The following is a 19,193-nucleotide window of genomic DNA, read 5'->3' as shown; positions in this document are numbered from 1 at the left end:
GAGGACTAGACAAAGGCCAGGGAATCCATTATAGGGGTTTGGAAAGCAGGTCAGGCTCGTGCAGTGAGAGTATGTGGTTCTGATCTGCCCAAAGGGCTCACTCTGCTCTGCTCTGCTCGTTGCCAGGTCTCCAGCCGAGGTCTTTCACCCGCACTCACCCCACTGCTGCCCTCCTCCTCCTCCTCATCCTCCCCTCTCACCCCCTTTGTGAAGGTGCAGTGAATACCGAAGAGCCAGAGGCTGCATGGCCGGCTTACAAACGATGCTCTTTTCTCTCCCCGTCTCCTCCAAGTTCTGTTTCGCTCTACATCCTCTTGCTCTGCAGCTCCCTGTGCCCTCTCCATCTCTTCTGTCTTCCTCCGTTTCTGAGCCGTCTCGCTTTCTTCTCTGCACCTCTCACTCCCTCTCTGTTTCTCCATCCTCACCCCGTGCCTCTCTGCCTCCCACCCCAGTCGCCGTATTTGTTTCACAAAACCTTCCATCTACTCCTCTCTGCTTCGCCTCCTCTCCTCCCCACACTCGTGGTCTCTCTCTCTCTCTCTCTCTCTCTCTCTCTCTCTCTCTCTCTCTCTCTCTCTCTCTCTCTCTCTCTCTCTCTCTCCCCCAGAACTGCATCTATTATTAACATAGACCTCTGGCTCTCGCCAAAGCCTGAACCAAGGTTCAGGCCAAGCTCCGCGGCATTTTAATCACCCCTAATGAACAAGAAATAATGCATGAACGTGCTTGAATCCTGCCTCTTTGGGTGACAACGATTCATTTATGGCTTACATACTGCAGATTGTCTTGGCAGGTTTTCCCTGCACAATGCTGGGTTTTCAACCTAATGTACTGTATCCTTTGAGGTTTCATGCTGAGAGAGGCATACCCGTGCGTGTGTATAAAAATCAATCAGGCAGCATCCGACCACCAAAATACACAGTGAATCAGATCTCGTATCCCAGCACATAACACATATCATGTCAGTCCCGCTGTCAGAGAGACGTTACTGTAACTGGAGAATTAGTCATGCACTGCGGTGATTGCGTTTAACCTCTCCTGCAGCAGGTTTCTGCAGTGGCTGCCGTCCGCGGCTGTCAGATGAGCGTGGAGATGCAAAGGCGAGAGGCCTCCCCGGTGACTAGCATGGCCTCTTTTCATCTTCTGCTTCCCTCCTCTCTTTGAACAAACACGAGAGCTCAGGGCAGGGATCTGTCAGAGGTCCACAATTTGCAGAGAGAGGGGAATGATGTTGCTGCAAGACTACTGAAACCCCGAATTCATTACCGTTTTGTCTGGCAGAGCTCGCCGAATGAAGGGATGCAGCTATTGTTTTGTTCTGAAAACAACTTTGCAGCACATGGACCGCTCTCTAATTGGGATGTGGGGAAAGGGAGAATTCACAAGGCGAGCCGACAATGAGATAAGTCTGAGTTTGTCCCTTTTATCACTGGTTTTATTTATACTGGTAAACATCAAACAGAAACAACAGCAAAATCAAGAGCTGACGTCCTCCCATTCTCGTGATTATCGTTTCCCTTACATCGACAAGTTCATTTACAATGGTTGCCATCAGCGTGACATGATAACGTCAGTAAGTAAAAAATATGGAAATGAACCATTCCTTTTGGATCTCATCCGCGCGTAATAATAGATTACTTCCCGCACCTGTCATGCTGTTGGTGTTGGTTCAATTGTCGCTCAAATCAGTCATGACAGGAATCCTATCAGACTTGAGTCTTTCTGTAATTACGTGATAAAAATGTATCGATACAGACCGGAGGGCAGTATTAGGCTGAGTCGACTTGTGCCACAAAAATACTGCTTTGTGCTGTGTCTGGGGGTGTCGGGGGGGTGAAAAGATGGAGCGCTGTCTGTCTACTACATTCTGTTCCAACACCTCTGGGATGTAAAGCACATTCATAATCTCTCCAAAACACCGTCAAGGTAATTAAGACATGTCACCGTCTTTCTGCAGAGCTGAAGACAAGAAACATGTTCAAAGTCTACAGAGATTGTATCTTTTTTAAGTAACAGGCGATGAGTATAATCACCTCACCTCCCGCGTGTTTCTTCCTTTGTTATAATACAGTATGTCCAGGTGACTGCGTTCAATACCACATGAACACTTATGGTTGTGCTGAGATATACAGCATCTCGCACAACTAAACATTTTTGTACATGAAGTTGTTTTATACATCGTTGTGCCTTTCATCAAATTTGATCAAATTTTGTTATAAAGACGACTTTTTCGATAGGTTATAAGGTAGAAAACAAATGTGAAACTTATCCCTACCATAACCCTGTATGCCTGCCTTGCCCCCATATATATGAGAGAAGCTTACAGGTCCCTCAATAGAGAGCATAAAAGCTCGAAACAAGGCAAAAAAATCCCTGTCTCCGTTCCTCAACGGGCCACAAATCCAATCCAAGAAAACAAGAGAACGCAGGTCGTAAACTCCAAATCATAAAGTGCTCTCCAGAAGCCACTCAGACCTGGAGAGCTTGTCTCTGGCCCGATGAATGTTTGTTGTGCCCTCCAGCTGCGGCAGCTCTACGCTCATTGACAGGCTCCGCTTGGAGCGCAGACTGGCCCCAGGTTTGGGGTAGGCCACGTAGCAGCGCTCCCTATAAGAGTCTGCGTTAAGGGAGTGCCTGCGGTTCACCCTCGCTCCCCCTGCAGGCACAGTCATGTAATGTCGAGGGGCCTGTTGGGGCCGTGGACCCCTGGGAACAGCAGTCCAATTGGTGGGTTGGCCGGGAACAGACAGAGCGACGGCGGTGGCCATTTTGACCTCTGACGAGTTATTCCGATTCATGTTATCAAGCTCGACGTCTGCCTGAGCCTCGGCGTGGCGAGTCTCTGAAGGTTTTGGTGGAGCGCTGGAACGTTTGGGCCTCAGAGCGCTCGGGGAGGCCGGGTGCCAACTGTGGCTGGCTGCAGAGGTAGACACAGTGCAGTCAGGGACGGATGGTTTGGTGGCGGCTGTGACGGACGACGGTCGCTGCTTGGCTGGCTCCGGGGGCGGCAGGGCAACTCTGAGGCACTCCTTGTCATTCTTCTCTGGACGCAGGACCTGCTTGGAGAGGGACTTGGGAATCCCACAGCCCTGTAGCTGTCCATCGCTGCTCAGTGACCGAATATCCCCCATCTCCAGACCCTGACATGACCGGGGGAAAGTATGGGAAGAGAGAGGAGAGTTGAAGAGACACCCCTGATTCAATTCCAACTGAAATAATGAAAAAGAACAAAACAGAGGGAATCACGCCAGACTAACCTTATCTGCATCTCCTTGGTTACACACCCGGTAGCGCACAATGAGGAAGATGATAAAAGCGAGCACTGAGGCCACGATAATCCCTCCAATGATAACCACGATGGTGCCGCCGAGAAACTGGGACTGCATGAAATGGCATCTGAGGTACTGCGGCTCTGTGGTGAAGTGGATACATCCTATCACCCTGGTGGCGGTCAGCGAGGTCACCTGGTCATCGTAGATGGCCAGCACACACAGGTCATAGTGCGTACCGGCCGCCAGGTTGTTTACCAGGATGCTTTTACTGGTCGGGGATATCATTCTGTGCAAAGGAAAAAAAAGCTTTGTGAGTTCTGACATAGATTAGGGAGGGTAAAATGAAAGGAGACAGAAGCAAATCAGATTATCCAGCTTATTGTTTTGTAGGGATAAGATGATGTGACAATCATTTATCTCTCTGGGGCTACTTACGATCTGTCTAGGAATTATCTTTTGTGACATTTGATTTACTTTCTCCAGCTTCTTTACTGATAAAAGGTTGCTTCCAGTCACTGGGGATACACGATGCCCCCTTTTTACACACATAAGGATTACAAAGCCAATTCTCTAATGTCTGCTGAATTCAGTAGCCACTGCCAAACACCATATTTGCACTTTGAAGTTTCTTTGGAAAAAAGGCATCCGTGCGACGGTTCTGTCATATCACAGCCATGAGCACTGAACGTGGAGTGAAAGAGGGCAGCGATGAAATAATGCTGTGTGCGGCGTTTTCTCAGATGGGCATGGGCAAAACGTCCGATGCTTTTGTAAAACACAGGCTGACTACTCTTTCATCTTCCTATCAGTCCACAGCTTAGTGCTGACATTCTGTTTTGTTTTTGTCGATCAAGCATTATCAAGATTTCGCACATAGTAAAGGATACACTCCGACGAGGGGGGATTAAGAGTTAAAGAATAATAAGTCAGATACAGTGCATTAGTCCGTCTTCCTGAGAGGATTAATAGACACCACAAACAATCATGTCGACAGCCAGGTCCAGTTCTTAATGACTAAATATCCAGAGGGATTTAAGCGATCAAAGCAGACTATAAAGGTAAAAGAAGGGTCAAGGCATTTGTTTTTATAATATTATTCAATCGGGTTTATTGGCGTGAGTTCAGATTGAGATTACAAGCTTGTTTACTAGATTAAATTGCGTAATGTGGCCGGTATTTTAAAAAACAACAACTTCTGATTTCATGCTTTGTATTAACCCGACAGAGAAGGTTGTGATTTACCTGTAAACTAGTGAATCATCATAGGTGCCATTATATTGGATCTGGAACATGCGTATTCCAGGAATACTCCTCTGGAAGTTAAACTTGACCAGGGCTGAGGTGGACGTGGCCTCAGCAATAACTACTTTCTTCTCCTGGCTTGTCTTTGCGTTCCCCAGAGGCAACCCTACCGCCTCTGCCCCTGTCTTTGTCACTGTGGCGATATCAGATGATCCGGGGTCGGGCTCCTGTTCTGCAACTGTGCTGTTGGTGATATGAGGGAGTTTGGCGATGACCAGATCCACCGTCTGCTGGGCCTCACCTGCCGGGTTGGAGGCCACGCAGGTGAAGGAACCTGGAACACAAACCAAATCGATTATCGTCCTTATTGATATTCATTGTGATATACCGATAAGTATTGCGGGCCACGCACGCATTCAAGTTGCAATATCTAATCATATTTACAGGTCCCATATTCTTAAAGGTGAGATTTCCATGTCTTTTTTGATACTGAAGCAGGTTGGGGTGCTATGTAAATACTGTGAAAGTATCAAAATGCTCAATCCACAGAGGAATACACACAGCCTGTATTCAGAAACAGCGCTTATAAAGGAGCCTTCAGGACTTCTGTACGGTTGTGATGTCACAACTTTACTATCTACAGGTAGAAAGTGCAGCTACGGGGCCGTTACAGTCATTCCCCGGCTGCAACAACGGTGCAGAGATGCCAAGAGACTGAAATACTGACCAATCAGAGTAGAATGTTTTTTTTAAGGAGGGGACTTATAGAAGCAGGTGCTAAAATGGAGCCAAAGATACAAGTACGAACCTGAAAATTAGCATTTTATGGGGCCATTAAAGAAATACTTTGACAATTTGGGAACCATCGAGAACCCCCAAAGTCCTGTCAGATGATGTTTTTTTTGTTTTTTTTCTGATATCCACAACAAATAAATTGTGGGAATTTAGGGGCTCCACAGTATTACACTGTTCTCTTGCTGAGAGTGAGAAAAATGTAACAGAATTTATGTTGGTCCTTCGATCGTATGCTTTGGGTTTGCTGTAGGAGAAAGTCCCACACAGGACGGGCCCCTTTCCCACTTCCAAGACTTTGAAATGTATCAGAAGTTGCTGTTCGGGGGGTTTGGTATAGTAGAAATGTCTTGTTGTTTATTGTGAGACGTATGAGGTAAATAAGCTGTGGGAAACGCTGCCCAGACAGAATGGTGGTGAATGTAGCCCAGGCTATAACGGGTCTTTGTTTACGGGGGCACTGATTTATTTTTTTGTATTCTAGACGACCCCCAACTTTGTGTGCCTTAGCTCTGTGAGTGTGAGTGTGAGTGGGCTGTGAAGAAACAGTAGGGACACTTCTATTTGGTGGGAGGAAAGTTACAGATGTTATTTTAGTCCCTGTTGATTGAATTCCTCTGGGTTGCCGTAGGAGAAAGAGGTGAGGCGGAGAGCCCGGGGAGGAAGAGAGAGAGGGGGGGGAGCGAGGAGCGATTAATAAAGCATTTTGGCTGGTGTTCAACTAGATCCTCCGTGCACCTTAATTATTTTCTCATAAAACCCAGTTAAAAGCATTAACGGTAAGACTGATGACATGTTCATACTGGAAATATACAGCTACAGTCAGCAGCCGGTTAGCTTAGCTTAGAATAAAGACTTGAAGCAGGTGGAAACAGCTAGCCGTGCTCAGTCCAAAGGGAACCTGCCAGCACCTCTAAAGCTCACTAATTAACATGTTACAGGTCTTTTGTTTAACACATACAAAGTCTTTAGCGTAAAAACAGCGACTGGCGGTATTACTGGAGTTTTCTCATCACAAAGAGGTTGCTCCTGGCTCATTCCCCCCCTGTAAAACCACAACTCGTCCTTTTCCACATACATTTTTCTACAGATTAAACAAACATGATGTGGTGTGTTAATTAGTGAGATTAAGAGAGGCCGGAAGGTGGGTTTTGTTGGGTTTGGATAGAGCCGGGCTAGCTGTTTCCCCCCCTGTTTACAGTCTGCTAAGCTAAGCTAAAAGTGGCTGCTGGCTGTACTGTGGCTTCATATTTGAAGGGGATCACCACCTAAATGAAGAGTCCCAAAATGTTATTTCCATGGCCGAGGAAAGTTCAATCAATATTTGTGATATGCTCTTTTTCAAAGCCAGAAACCAGAGCAGTGAGTCTTCTGTGACATCAAGTATAAAGTCTGGAGCTGCTCTACGGACAATCGATGGTAGCGTATCCATGTCCCCCAGCTAAGCCTCTTAATATGTCTCATTAAGGACACATACATGGTTTTATGTTCTCAGCCATGCTTTCTTCTCTTGGCCAAATATCCAATATGTGTCTCTAGGTCTCTTATATTGAAATCATCCAATAGGCTTCTTAAGTTATACTTCTCAATACACCCTCAAATTTGCCGATAGACGGTTTTCTTGACTTGAGACATTGATATATCCACAGTTGCTGGATGGATTTTGCCATTCACACTACATTTGAGATGTCCATCCACCTTGATTTCTTCTGCAATTTGAACTGTGAAGAAAGCCTTTACCTATCTCTTACAATGAGGACGCTGGCAACACAGGACCCTGGGAACATAGAGATGACCCTGACAATGAACAGGAGATTTTGTGGATGCACCAAATGTTTGTTTTCTTATACTAATACCTATATGCGCCTTATTCTCTTGTAGTGTGTCAAGAAATGTACCCATTTACTCATCTTTAAAATCCTTCACAATGTATTATCAATGAGGCAGCTCCACATATTACACTATACTGAGTTTTGGCACTCTAGTTTTTGGATTCCTGGGTGACTTTTCATGTTTGCTAGTATTTTTGGACCGTCTTAGACAATAGGAATGACATGCATGACTTTAGAAAATGGGTGGAGTTCCCCTTTAATGGACAGACTCCGAGCAAAAAAGGAAATAATGATGGCCTTTTTAAGCGGGATGATTTAACCATTAAAACATAAAGGTGTGCGTAAATAGATTTAAATGACTTAGCCATCAAGGTGAAAAAGTAATTTTTCATTCCCTTGTGACTTTCATCAGTGTGCGAGCCATCACTCCACACGCACCTGATCTAGACAAATACTTCTGTCCTATAGTCTTCTGCATACAAGAGCAAACCACTCATTTTGTTCAGTCAACAACACAAGCACAGCCCCCGGGGGTGTAAACAGACCAGAGTCCTTGACAGTACTGATGAGGATGTCCAACGTGCCGTCTGTGTGGACCGCGGCCCTGGAGGAATTGGACATAAGGCGTCCATCGGGAGCGATCCAGTGGATAATGGGGTCTGGGTCGCCCCTGGCCTTACAGCGTAGGGTCACACTCTGGCCCTCCAAAGCTCGCAGCTCCTGAGGCAGAGGGAGGAAAGTCGGTGAGTGGGAGGACAAACAGTTATCCTTCGTGTTGTAGGTTTGCCTTGGGTATTATAATCAATGCCCTTATTGATGATGTTGTGTTTAAACGCTTTATTCCCTGTAAATATAATCAATCATTGATCAATCTAGATATTGAATAAGCATGCTTATAAAGGCAGGATAATCAATGTGACAGTACATTGCCGTGTATATGATGGAGTCCAAGTAAAACATCATTTCCTCTGCAATTATGCAAAAGGAGTCGGCTGAATGTAAAATGGTTGGTACAGCTGTAGTTGTTTGGCAAGGATTTGATCAGATCATTTTGTTTGGATGCATGAATCACTGTAAGCTTTCCCTGTGTAATAAGAGCTTCACAGGAGATCTTTATAAACCTGCGAATAGCTTTAATAAAACGTAACTGAAAATCCTGCTAAGGAACTTATCGAAAAACTCTCCACAGGCCACACTTTGATTCAGATTTTTTAAGTAAGTCCAATACATTTCACAATATTCAGTTGGCTGAGCGGCTAAGATGGGTCCCGCAAGTCTTGTAAGACTCTTCTGACTCGCAGAGTTAATATTTGGTGTGACAGTCAGAGAAAGCATTAAGTGCCACCCAGGATTAACTGGGGCGGAATCCAATGTCTGGCTTTAAGAGTGTAACAGCATCGAGTGTTGTGACTCGCAGTGCACAGTTCAATTTGGAGGTTATACCTGCGAGTGCCTGGTGATGAGAGGAGGCTCGCACAGGAACTCTTCCTCGGAAACAGTCCAGAAATAGCGTCCAGCGAGGTGTTGGGGCGAGGCGCAGGTCTCCAGATCATCCTCCCTCCGCAACCTCCTCAGCCAGAGCAGCTCACAGTTACACCTCAGCGGGTTTCCTCCGAAGCTCAACGCGAACGACATAGGCCCCATGATCCCAGAGGTGGCCAGGACCCCTGCTCTTTGGAAAATAGGGTCCGGGGGAAGCTTCTGGAGCTTGTTGGAAGTCACATCCAGCCTCTTGAGCTTCTGCAGCCCAGAGAAGGTACCCTCTGGGATGTAGCTGAGCATGTTGTGGTCCAAATTGAGAGTGTGGAGACTTGACATCCTCTGAATGGCCACCCACGGTGCACTTTCCAAGTTGTTGTAGGACAAGTCCAGCTCCTCCAGCGCTGTCAGATCATTAAAGGCCCCAATCTGGATGTGGGTGAGCTGATTGTTGTTGAGGATGAGGTGGTGCAGCTTCGACATGCCACTGAAGGTGTCGTTGATGATGCGAGCCAGCCGGTTGCTATCGAGGTGAAGGGCTCGTAGGTTCTCCAGGTCTTTGAAAGCGTGTGGCGCGATGGAGCCGATAGTGTTCCGAGAGAGGGTCAGGTCCACCAGCTTGGTCATGTTGGCAAAGTCTTTGCGTTTGATGCTGGTTACAAAGTTATCCCCGAGACGCATCTCCACCGTGTGCCTGTCGATGTTCGGGGGCACAAACAGGAGCCCTTTTTTGTCGCACAAAGTCGCCAGGTTGGGGTTAAGCACCTGACAGACGCAGCGTTTTGGGCAGACCTGAACTTTGTGGGCCTTCACAGCCACGCTGAGGACTATCAGGTAAACCAGGAGAGACTCCATTTGGCTCTTTCAGTCAGGTTAACACACCTAAAAAACAGCAAAAAGACACAGAGAAGGGCGCATTATTCATTAAGCAGGTAAAGGTCACATGTTATGCTTACTTTCAGGTTAATAATTGTATTTTGGGTTTCTACTAGAACATGTCTAACGCTTTAATGTTCAAAAACACATACCTTTTCTCATACTGTCTGTCTGAATATACCTGTCCATTTGAGCACCTGTCTCTTTAAGCCCCCCTCCCCAAAATGCCCAGTCTGCTCTGATTGGTCCGTGTTTCCAGGTCTTTCGCATCTGTGCTCTCAGCGTCTCTGCACAATCATTGCAGCCGGGGATTGACTGTAGCAGCTCTTTCTACCTATATTTAGTATAGCTGTGACATCACAACCCTACAGAAGTCCTGACGGCTCGTTCAAAGGCACAGTTTCGGAATACAGGCTGTGTGCATCTCTCTGTAGTCTGAGCGTTTTGATTTAATTATTTGATGTATTTACACAAGCACCTCAACCTGCTTTATAATCAAAAAAGACATGGGAATCTAATTTTGTACAATACGGGACCTTTAAAGAATGCAAAGCATGAAAACTGTAATTGTTATTTGTATCATCTTTGTTTAATTTGAATTTCTGTAGCGGGGCAATCACACATGCACTGAGAACTCCCCCTTTAAAAAGGAGAACTGGGGGATACTGCTGTGTAAAGTTGAAGCTTTTCCGCTAGATTTGAAACACCATCATTGCCAGCTCACAGCTGAGATCTACAGAGAGTCCACACTCTAAGCAGGAAGCTAGAGGAGTCGACGCCTGAACAGACAGTAAACGCTGTGCAATTAGACATGAGACTTATTGGTCACCTGCAGACTGGAGAGTGAAACATTCCCGCTAATCTTGTAGGATTTTTGCGTCAGCTCTCCTTTTTAGCCCCTGCTCCACTGCTCATCCTTTTTCGATGATAATGCCGATCTTTTGATGTTTGTGTACAGAAGGATGAAAGTCTAGACTAGCAGTCCAAGGCCTCATCAGAATTAGACTGATACTGTATGTCTCCCAGGATCATATCGCCAATAGGAAGGGACGATTGGGCCCAGTGCCGGAGCGGGGGTGTGATATGCCGCGCTATTGATTATCTCTCAGCTCTCTCTCCTGCTACTCACACTTATGACACGGCTGAGATTGGGGATAAGGAGAGATACATTTGATGAATCCCGAGACCTTGTCAGGGATATAACATGCCATAAAACTAAGACGTTGGAGATCAGATCACAGCTCAGCAGGTGCACCACGAAATGTACAAGAGCGGGAGTGACATTAGCTGGGATTATTTTTAGAACTGAAATTTAATGTCATTTTGGTAGAACATGCAATATTCAGCCCTCTGGGTGTCCCGTTACAGCACACAGAAAAGGAACACCAATCAAATCAAACACAGGGAACAAGAGATCCAATCCCACAACTGTAGTAAAAAACCCAAAGGCTAACCTTTAAATACAGAAGAGACTGGGCGATTTATGGTTATAGCTTTCTGTGGTCTGCTGGTAATGTCTCCATTGTCGACGTTGGGTCTCGGAGAGTGTGCATAAAAATCTCGCCTCAGCAAAGCGCCTGCCAACCGACTGCCTTCATGCTTCAAAAGCCTCTGTTGCACCGGAGCTGTGACACACAACTCGCGGCGTAATAACCTTGACAGTGTGAGAATGGGGAAAATGTCACAGAGTAAAGGAAACATCAGACATGGGAGGGACATGGGGGCATGTTTTTTAATGTGATGAGGCGAGCGAAGGAAGCCACGGTGGCATCCGCTGATAACAGTTGCGTTCTGACAGCGGGCTAAAAGGTATTACAGCCCTATAACGAGGCAGGAAAGAGGTCGCCTTTAAAATGGTCCATTATAGCAAAGGGAGGAATGATATCATTGGAGGGAGCTCGCTGGGTGTGACATTTTCATGAAAACTGCTGATCGAGCAGCAATGAATCAATGTCTTTCCGACCCATTTTTACAGGGGACAACTTTACCGAGTCACACAAGAGCCCCGTTTTGTGGATTGCAGTCTGGGGTGCAGTGTGGCAGAGGTCTGAGTTGCTGAGAAATGGACTGTGGAGTCATTATTAAATGTTGTCAAGACTCTCCTTAAAGATGGCAGATAACCTCAATGTCAAGCTGTGCTGCAATATGTGTAGTGGTACCTAAGTGGGAACTTTAATATCTAGTTGTGTGTGTGTGTGTGTGTGTGTGTGTGTGTGTGTGTGTGTATCAGAGGAGGATAACCTGAGGTGTGCACACGAGTGTTCATGCTGGCTCTGCCAACCACCTTCTGCACTGACTGAATGGCACGGCCTCTGGATGTGCAATGAGGCAGAGAGGACCTGCTACTTCCAGACTCGAATGGCGCTGAAGACGTGATATTGATTCACTCCGTGGAGATGGGGTGCTTTTTTTTCCCCCCCGCTGCTGAAAACTCAGCCAAACGTGAAGGGAACGGTTGCAACGGTAATCCCTACAAAATTCGTTCCGTGCGGACAAAAGGGACAGCTCCCCCCGCCGCTGAGACTTGGCCGGAAATGTCTGTTGCCGTCTCCCTAATTTGCATTTAATTATAGTTGTTCCACGGAGATTTGCATAACAGGTTGCACTCATCAGGTACATGAACAAATAAGTAGATAATCAATCAATGCGTTCATCAATCATGCACTTCATCTTCAAATGTCACACCCCCCCCCCGGAAAATCATTATCTTCCAGGTTGGCCTGTTCATTATAGTGAGGTGATTTGGGAGGGCAACAAATAAACAAGGAAACAGATAATCTACTGATGCATTAACAACAATCTCCTTCATTGTCGATCAAATGTCCGTTTACTACCCTTTGAGCAAGTCCTTTCACCCTCGGAGGACAGAACAGACTGACAGCACACACCCACACACACACAGCGGTGGGTGGATTTGTGCCTAATAGAGGTAGCTCACTACACAACAACCCCCAGCAATGGAGACAGACATTCATGTGCAGCAGCAGCAGCAGCAGCAGCAGTATACTGTAGGAGAGGATATCTATGGACTCCCTGGGGCAGCATTCGCCAAGAAAAGCCTTATGCAGCACACTGCATGCCAATCGTCCGGTGAGGTAATGGGGGATATGTTTTCAGATGAACTAACTTATGCTGGAGCTCAAGTGAGAAAGCCTCTGCAATCCACGTCTGGGCAGGGAATCAGGGAAAGCAGCCCTGCGAGGGGAAGTTAATGAGATGAAGTCTGCTTAATATGCCTTCATGCAGGTCAGCGCGACGGCACACGGCAGCGTCTCACCTGGGTTTACGCTGGGAGAAGCTGCCGGACGTCTGCTTTCTGCCAGAATGAAGCTCTGTTTTGTCAAGGAGGTAAACTGATGCTGCAACACGATGGTAAAATGGTATCGACAAAGCAGTGAAACAGGCCCTCAGCCTGCCTGCTTCACGAGACCCAAATGGAGCTGCTGCAGCTGCCGAAGAGGATCATGTTCTGACCGAGCTGGTAGAAATTCTATTTTGTCGGGTAAATGCTTCGCGTAGCCCGAGTCCAAACATCCTGACCAAACACTGATGCCGTTATGGGCCCGTCTAACTAACACATCTGTGTTTGTGAATGAGGGTATGTGCTGTGACACCCTTCTCTTACAGACTCTGCCAATGTTAGAACGCGATAGCTCTTGGGTGACAGCCTTGATGCCATGGCAACACAGAAAACGTCAGTTTTGGGTGAGATGTAATCAGTGGCTCATTTTCAGATCACCTAATAATATTTGGAACAAAGAGTTGAGGTTGTGTTTGCAGGCCAGAGCGGGACTCGTTGTGCCATTTACGGCCTTTACGTGTGGTGATGAGAAGAAAAATAGATCACACACTCAGCTACTTTTGTATTGGATTCAATGTTTGAAGTGACTGAATCATTAGCGTTTTCCCAGTCTGGGGTGTAATAAAAAACCTAAATGACTTGATGTAGCACTCTGATGAAATTATTTTATTAGTCAGACAATCTCGTGTGTGTGTGTCTGTGTGTGTGTGTGCGTGTGTGCGTGCCAGGGGTATAGCATACTAAGCAGACCCCACTGCATCAATAGAAGTGCTGTTCATCAGCATTTACAGCTCCCCCTTGCAATTCAAAGTGTTTTCCTTTGCATGCTATCACAGGAAATTCAGTGATATGCTGGATGTTGTGTTGTGTCCAACAGATGAACAAACAAACACAGAAAACATCATTTAGATGCTGTGTTGTATTAAATCAGGAGAGTGAATGGGTCAAATTAAAATGCTGATCACTGACTTCTTGCACCGCTGTGATGTGCCCTGATGTGAGGGGGGCTTATGACCTGGGATTTTCTCTCCAGAAAAGAACAATACAGAATCTGCGAACACCACCTCTGAATATCAATCATGGCCTCCTCAAGTGCATATTCTTCACGGTACGGGCCTGCACGTCTGTCGACTGTCAAATCTGCCCATTCCCAAGTGCAGGGAACAAGGAGTGTTTCAGGTACAAGAGGAAAAAAGCTCAATCTTCCCCTCTTTGTGAAAATAACGCACTCTATTACACAGGCTCGTGTTAGGACAGCCACCGATGAATGTACCCGTTGACTCATTACCCCTCTTCATAAGACCCTCCGGATCCTGTGTTTGCTACCTCACACGGCAACAAAATGGTTAAATAATGCATAATCTCTCCTCTCCCTTATTGTGTTGTGTAACTCAACTCTCCCAGTACATAGACACAACGTATGGACCAGGGGTGTGTGTGTGTGTGTGTGTGTGTGTGTGTTCAAGTTTGTGACCGTCAGAAAATCTCAAGTGTTTCAAATCCTATTTGAAACTTCTTCGGCAAAAGCGAAACCTCATTTTGTGGTAAAAAAACAAATTGGGTCAGTGAATGGGGAGCTGTCTTCCCAACAGCCTCGGTGCTGAGGAGCTACCTATCACCTCCCTGCTATCAGGGCAAGGTGTAGCAGCACATGAGCTACATCACTGAGTGCATTAACATGGCAGTGAGAGCAAATAGAAGCAGCAAAATGAGGCGTGGGCCTGATTTCACTGGTGTGGCAGTTACAATGGTGCCTCGGGCTCTCGTGAATAATGAGATGTGTGATAATAACGGACACTCCAAATAAGACATTATACCTCACCTATCTGGAAAAAATAGAGAGAGAGAGAGAGAGAGAGAGAGAAAAAACATCACCATAATTATATTTTACCTGTCTTCATCAGTCACCTGGCAACACGTACCCCTGCCCACGCACTCATCCTATTATACATTCTTGCTACTTAGGCTAATTTAGACTTCATCACACCTTAATGACTGATGTGCAATTTGCATATCAGCAGGGGTTTAACCACATCACAGAGCAGCAAATCATTGGAGCCTCTGTGCTGATAAGATACACAACCAAACACATCTCACGTCTGAAATCAATCTGAAGGTATCCTAGAGCTGGCTGGATAATGGCCACATTATGATTCTCAGTTTCACCTGTAGGGAGGGAGACCATGCAGCACAGAATACAGCAAAGTGGATACTGGAAATAAAAATTGATATCTGACTGGCGTTCCTAAGCAATTGGAGGGGATTTTTGACCTTGCGGTGCAGGTCCTGGTGGGTCTTTACAGCCACAATCCCTGTCACAAGGGGAGGGGGGACTGAACCCTTTTCCCGTGGGGTCCTGAGAGAAGTAGCCTACTTCAAGTCAATACACTTCCCCTTGAAAGGCAGTTTCCCAAAAGAGTTCTCAAGCAATTCAATCGCAGCCTACGAATGATTGAATTTACCTTGCAGATGAAACATCAAGCCAAGTCAGAGGAGGGTGGGTTCGAGCTGATTCCCTCCCGGTGGGGCTGAGAGCATCCTGAGAGCAGCTCGTCTGAAAATGGGACCGACGGTGCTCTCTCTCTCTCTCTCGGAGAGAATTCAGGTGTCCCGAAACACGCGTCTCGGCTCCTACAACATGTGACGGCCTGCGAAACCAGCGATGCCCTTCAAGAAATCCATGAGCGCCGATAGAAAGGACGACTCCTCTCCGATCCCCCTCACATCGGAGACGTGTAACTCCGGTCTACCCTCCCCTTTTTGTAGGAAAAGGGGGAGAAAAAAATACTGGGGGAAACGCGAGCCGAAGGTCCCGGAGTGGCTGTGAGGCTGCAGCTGTGCGGGATCGCCTCTACTGCGCATCCGCCCGTATGTGCACCTCCAGGAGAGAAAACGCCTTTGTATAGTGGCAGGCTGCGCTCACATCCACAGCGCCGTGTGTGTGAGTGTGTGTGTGTGTGTGAGTGTGTGTGAGTGACTGGTGCCGTGCGGAATCCAGCCAGATGTTCGTATCGCTTTCACGGGCTTTTGCTGGCGACGCAGGGCTCAGCGCGACTTAATCCAGATTGACTGAGAGGTTGGTGCCATAATATGCGCCCCCCTCCTCCTCCTCCTCCTCCTCCTCCCTCTCCCTCTCCTCCTGCCCCCGGACTACTGTCAGCCACCGACCCGGCTCCATTTCTGACCAGAGGTGCTGTGCTCGGAATGGTAATCAGTGCGCTCCGAGCTTCACAGAGACCATTTGTGTGCATAGACAGATGCAGTGCCTCCCAGCCTATCTAACAGGCAGGCATCATCATTTATTCATGTAGATTGAACTCTGCTGCACGAAACGCACTAGGTAGCCTGTATAATATTCTTTACAGATTTTGTTTTTTGTTTTTTTTCTTTTTCAAATCCAATGCATGACAAAAACCAGTCAGACAATAACCAGTGTCATTGAAAAATCCATCTGCTCAGTTATAAAAACACAATGCACAATCTATGCGGTCAGCCAGAAATAGTGCTGCATGTATTACATAGATTATTGGCAAGAAAGTGTCGAGTTGGCTGAAAGTGAAAGCCCTATAGCGCCATGTGGGTCTGCTTGGCACTCAACCATTATACCTTTCTGATGCAATGATCCATGGCCTTTTGTGCACACTGGCAAAGTAGACTGTGCGTGTATTAAAGTACAGTGGCGCGGGAGACAGAGTGTTTTTTTTTCTTCTTTTATTCCCAAGAACAATGACCGTATTGCTCCGGGGGCCTCCTGGCACTGCGAAATAGGTGTCTGTTGTCATCCGCAGAATTACCCTGAGGATTTCTACTCCAGATCAATAGCTCCATCCAGTTACAACACAGCCACTTGAGATCAATAGGAAAAAAGCCTACAGTAAGTGGTTTAAGCGTGCTTATCCAGAACTGGAATGGTAAGAGCTATTTAAACTGTTTATCATACTGAATGTGTGCACAAAATCACTGACGTATGGGGGGAGAAAAGTGTTGCACTCATGTTGGCTACCTGCACAAACACCTGACCTAATAACGGATTTTTCAACCGCCAGCATACAAGCATTTTAGCGGCGGGGAGCGTTAATGTCGTGGCCTGCATGTGTCCCCCTGTGAGTGTCTCATCTGAGCCACCGTGAGCTGACAGTTGGTGATATGAAGTGACACTGACATATCTTGATTTCTTTTTTTCCCCCTCCTTTACTGTTGTGATTGATGTTTCTTCTTCACTGACGCAGATCCCGCAGGAACTTCTGGTAGGTGAGGTTGTCCGCCCGATCACCCGTCCGGCTCTTTTTTTCCAAGAACAAGCCCACGCTGTCCCGCGGAGGGTCAGCAATGCTGCGACTCCACGGGGTCTCTGTGATCCCTAGCAGCTCACGCACATGAGCGCAGATGACCTGCAGGGTGCACAGCGGGGTTGAGTGCTTTGATAAAGTGTGGTGTTTTCAGTATCTCACCTCTATTTAATAAGGCAGTCCCGCTGAGAGTAAGAGTGTCTAGTCCTTTGAGGAGATCTCACCAGGATTGTGGCCTCATGGGAAGAAAGGTTACAAGGTTACTGTACACTCCCCTTAACAAATGCACCAAGGACTTACAGGCTCATATATATTTCTTGACAAAACAGAGCACAGACTATTATTTACTGAGTCTGTCTATCTTGAGGTTTGCTTTTTTGTACCAATTTACACCCAGAGGCATCAGTTTTCTCCTTCTTTCTTGATGCTTCTAAAGCAGGGCTGAATACATAAAGGCGCTTTTAGCCAATTTAGCTCTGACAAAGGCGGGGGGGATAAGAAAAACAGTTGCTCCGACTGTAAACAGCCTATACGTGATACAGCTGATTTGAGGTGTCTGCTGGCAGTGATGCTCGGCTACAACACCCGACTTTAATTGGATGTCACAGTGTTCAAAGAAAGAGCATTAAAGTGCCAAATGGGATGTGCAGTTGATTTGGCACACGCTTAACACCAGTCTCCAATGCTTACAGTCCACTTCTACAATATGTTAATCTTCTTGTTTTTATCTTTAATTAATCTGTTTCTTTAATAGTCAATAGTCAAATGAACAAACATTCCCACGCCACAAATGGCTGAGCCCTAAGTGATGTCCTGGCATGATGAATCAGGCTCCTTAAAATTAAACACTTCTCAAAATTTGAATCAATTAAGAAAACAACAAATTGCAACAGTTTTCACAGTGCCATCATTATCTTGGTGTTGCCCGTAGGAACGGCTTTGAACATCGTGTGAGCCTCCAGCTTTGATATGTAAACAAGTCTCCATAATAGCATCAATGTCTTCAGAAAGTTAGAATTTCTCCTTAATACCTTCATGTCTTTGAAATCTGTGATTCCAAGTCTTGGCAAGAAGCTGCAATTTACATAAATGAGCTTTCTTCCAGTGATGAAGTTCTCCGTGAAACATGCCTGCGACACAAGAGGTTAGAGCTTTGAAAGGCGAAATATTAAGTTGGGAGTTGACACATATAGTGGAACATTTAAAGGTTGAATATGTAGAATGAGCAGGACGCCGCCATCTAGTGTCTCAAGACATAGTCGCGACAACAAAAAATAATTCCAGCACTCCACTTGCAAGGTGGGTCAAACCTGGTCCAGTAGCCTACGGGAGACCTGAGTCTGTTTGAGCCTGTTTGAACCCGTCCCCTCCGCAAATCACACCATAAAAACAAGTATTGCAGAGGAGTTAGCCGTTAGCCGTTACAGCTAATTAAACATGAAAGTTAGCTTACCGATCAAGGAGAAACGTAGCCCCCACCACAGCAACTTCCTGGTTGATCCAATACAGAAGTGCCAAAAACTGCAGTTCTCCGAGTGTCCACTAGGAGTACTTTGCGCATTAGACCAGATTCTCATTGACCCCAATGTTAAACAGGCCATTTTCATAGCATCATTAAACCTGTTTAAAGCCTGATACAAAACACCATTGTAGTTTGTATGTTTAGGTCATATCTCCATGACAACACTAATAATAAGGGGCGCAGCCTTTTGAGTGACAACTAGCCGCTGGTTCACACTTCCCCTCTGAGGTAAACGTCAGCCAGACGGACGTATCTCCCTCCCCCCAACGTCACATCAATGTCCTTCTTTGGTAAGAGGAAATGGGGCGGAGTTCAAGTCTGACAAGATGGAGACTCCCGTAGGCGAGGACAATTGGATCAAGGTGAGAGAACGGACCTCGACGGGTATGCTACGTCCATTTTTTATACAGTCTATGGGAGAAAAGTAGCCATTTGGGCATGCGTTTTAATGCCGTTGAACTCAATTGAGTGAATGCTTTTCCTATATTGATTCAGGTATTTCCCCGTCTCCGGTCACTCAGCTGCTGGGACAAATAAGCAGCTGCAGGATTGGCAAACTCCATTTCACCCAGTGCCAGACTACAGTAG

The 19,193-nt window shown here is 46.4% G+C and overlaps 1 protein-coding gene across 1 annotated transcript; it reads right to left on the bottom strand.

The window, feature by feature from the left end:
• Positions 1-2,444: 2,444 nt before the first annotated feature.
• lrfn5b (leucine rich repeat and fibronectin type III domain containing 5b) lies at positions 2,445-15,345 on the bottom strand (the record flags this gene model as incomplete). Its single annotated transcript, XM_083934585.1, has 6 exons — positions 15,257-15,345; positions 8,582-9,499; positions 7,684-7,858; positions 4,515-4,848; positions 3,258-3,558; positions 2,445-3,140 (listed from the first exon to the last, which is right to left on the bottom strand). Exons 2-6 carry the CDS (start codon positions 9,470-9,472, stop codon positions 2,445-2,447), a joined length of 2,397 nt encoding a protein of 798 aa, XP_083790711.1. The 5' UTR covers positions 9,473-9,499; positions 15,257-15,345.
• Between the last annotated feature and the right edge of the window lie 3,848 nt (positions 15,346-19,193).

Source organism: Echiichthys vipera (assembly GCF_963691815.1).
Source record: "Echiichthys vipera genome assembly, chromosome: 19".
In the NCBI taxonomy this organism is placed as follows: Eukaryota; Metazoa; Chordata; class Actinopteri; order Perciformes; family Trachinidae; genus Echiichthys; species Echiichthys vipera.
This window is presented reverse-complemented; position numbering and strand designations above follow the sequence as displayed.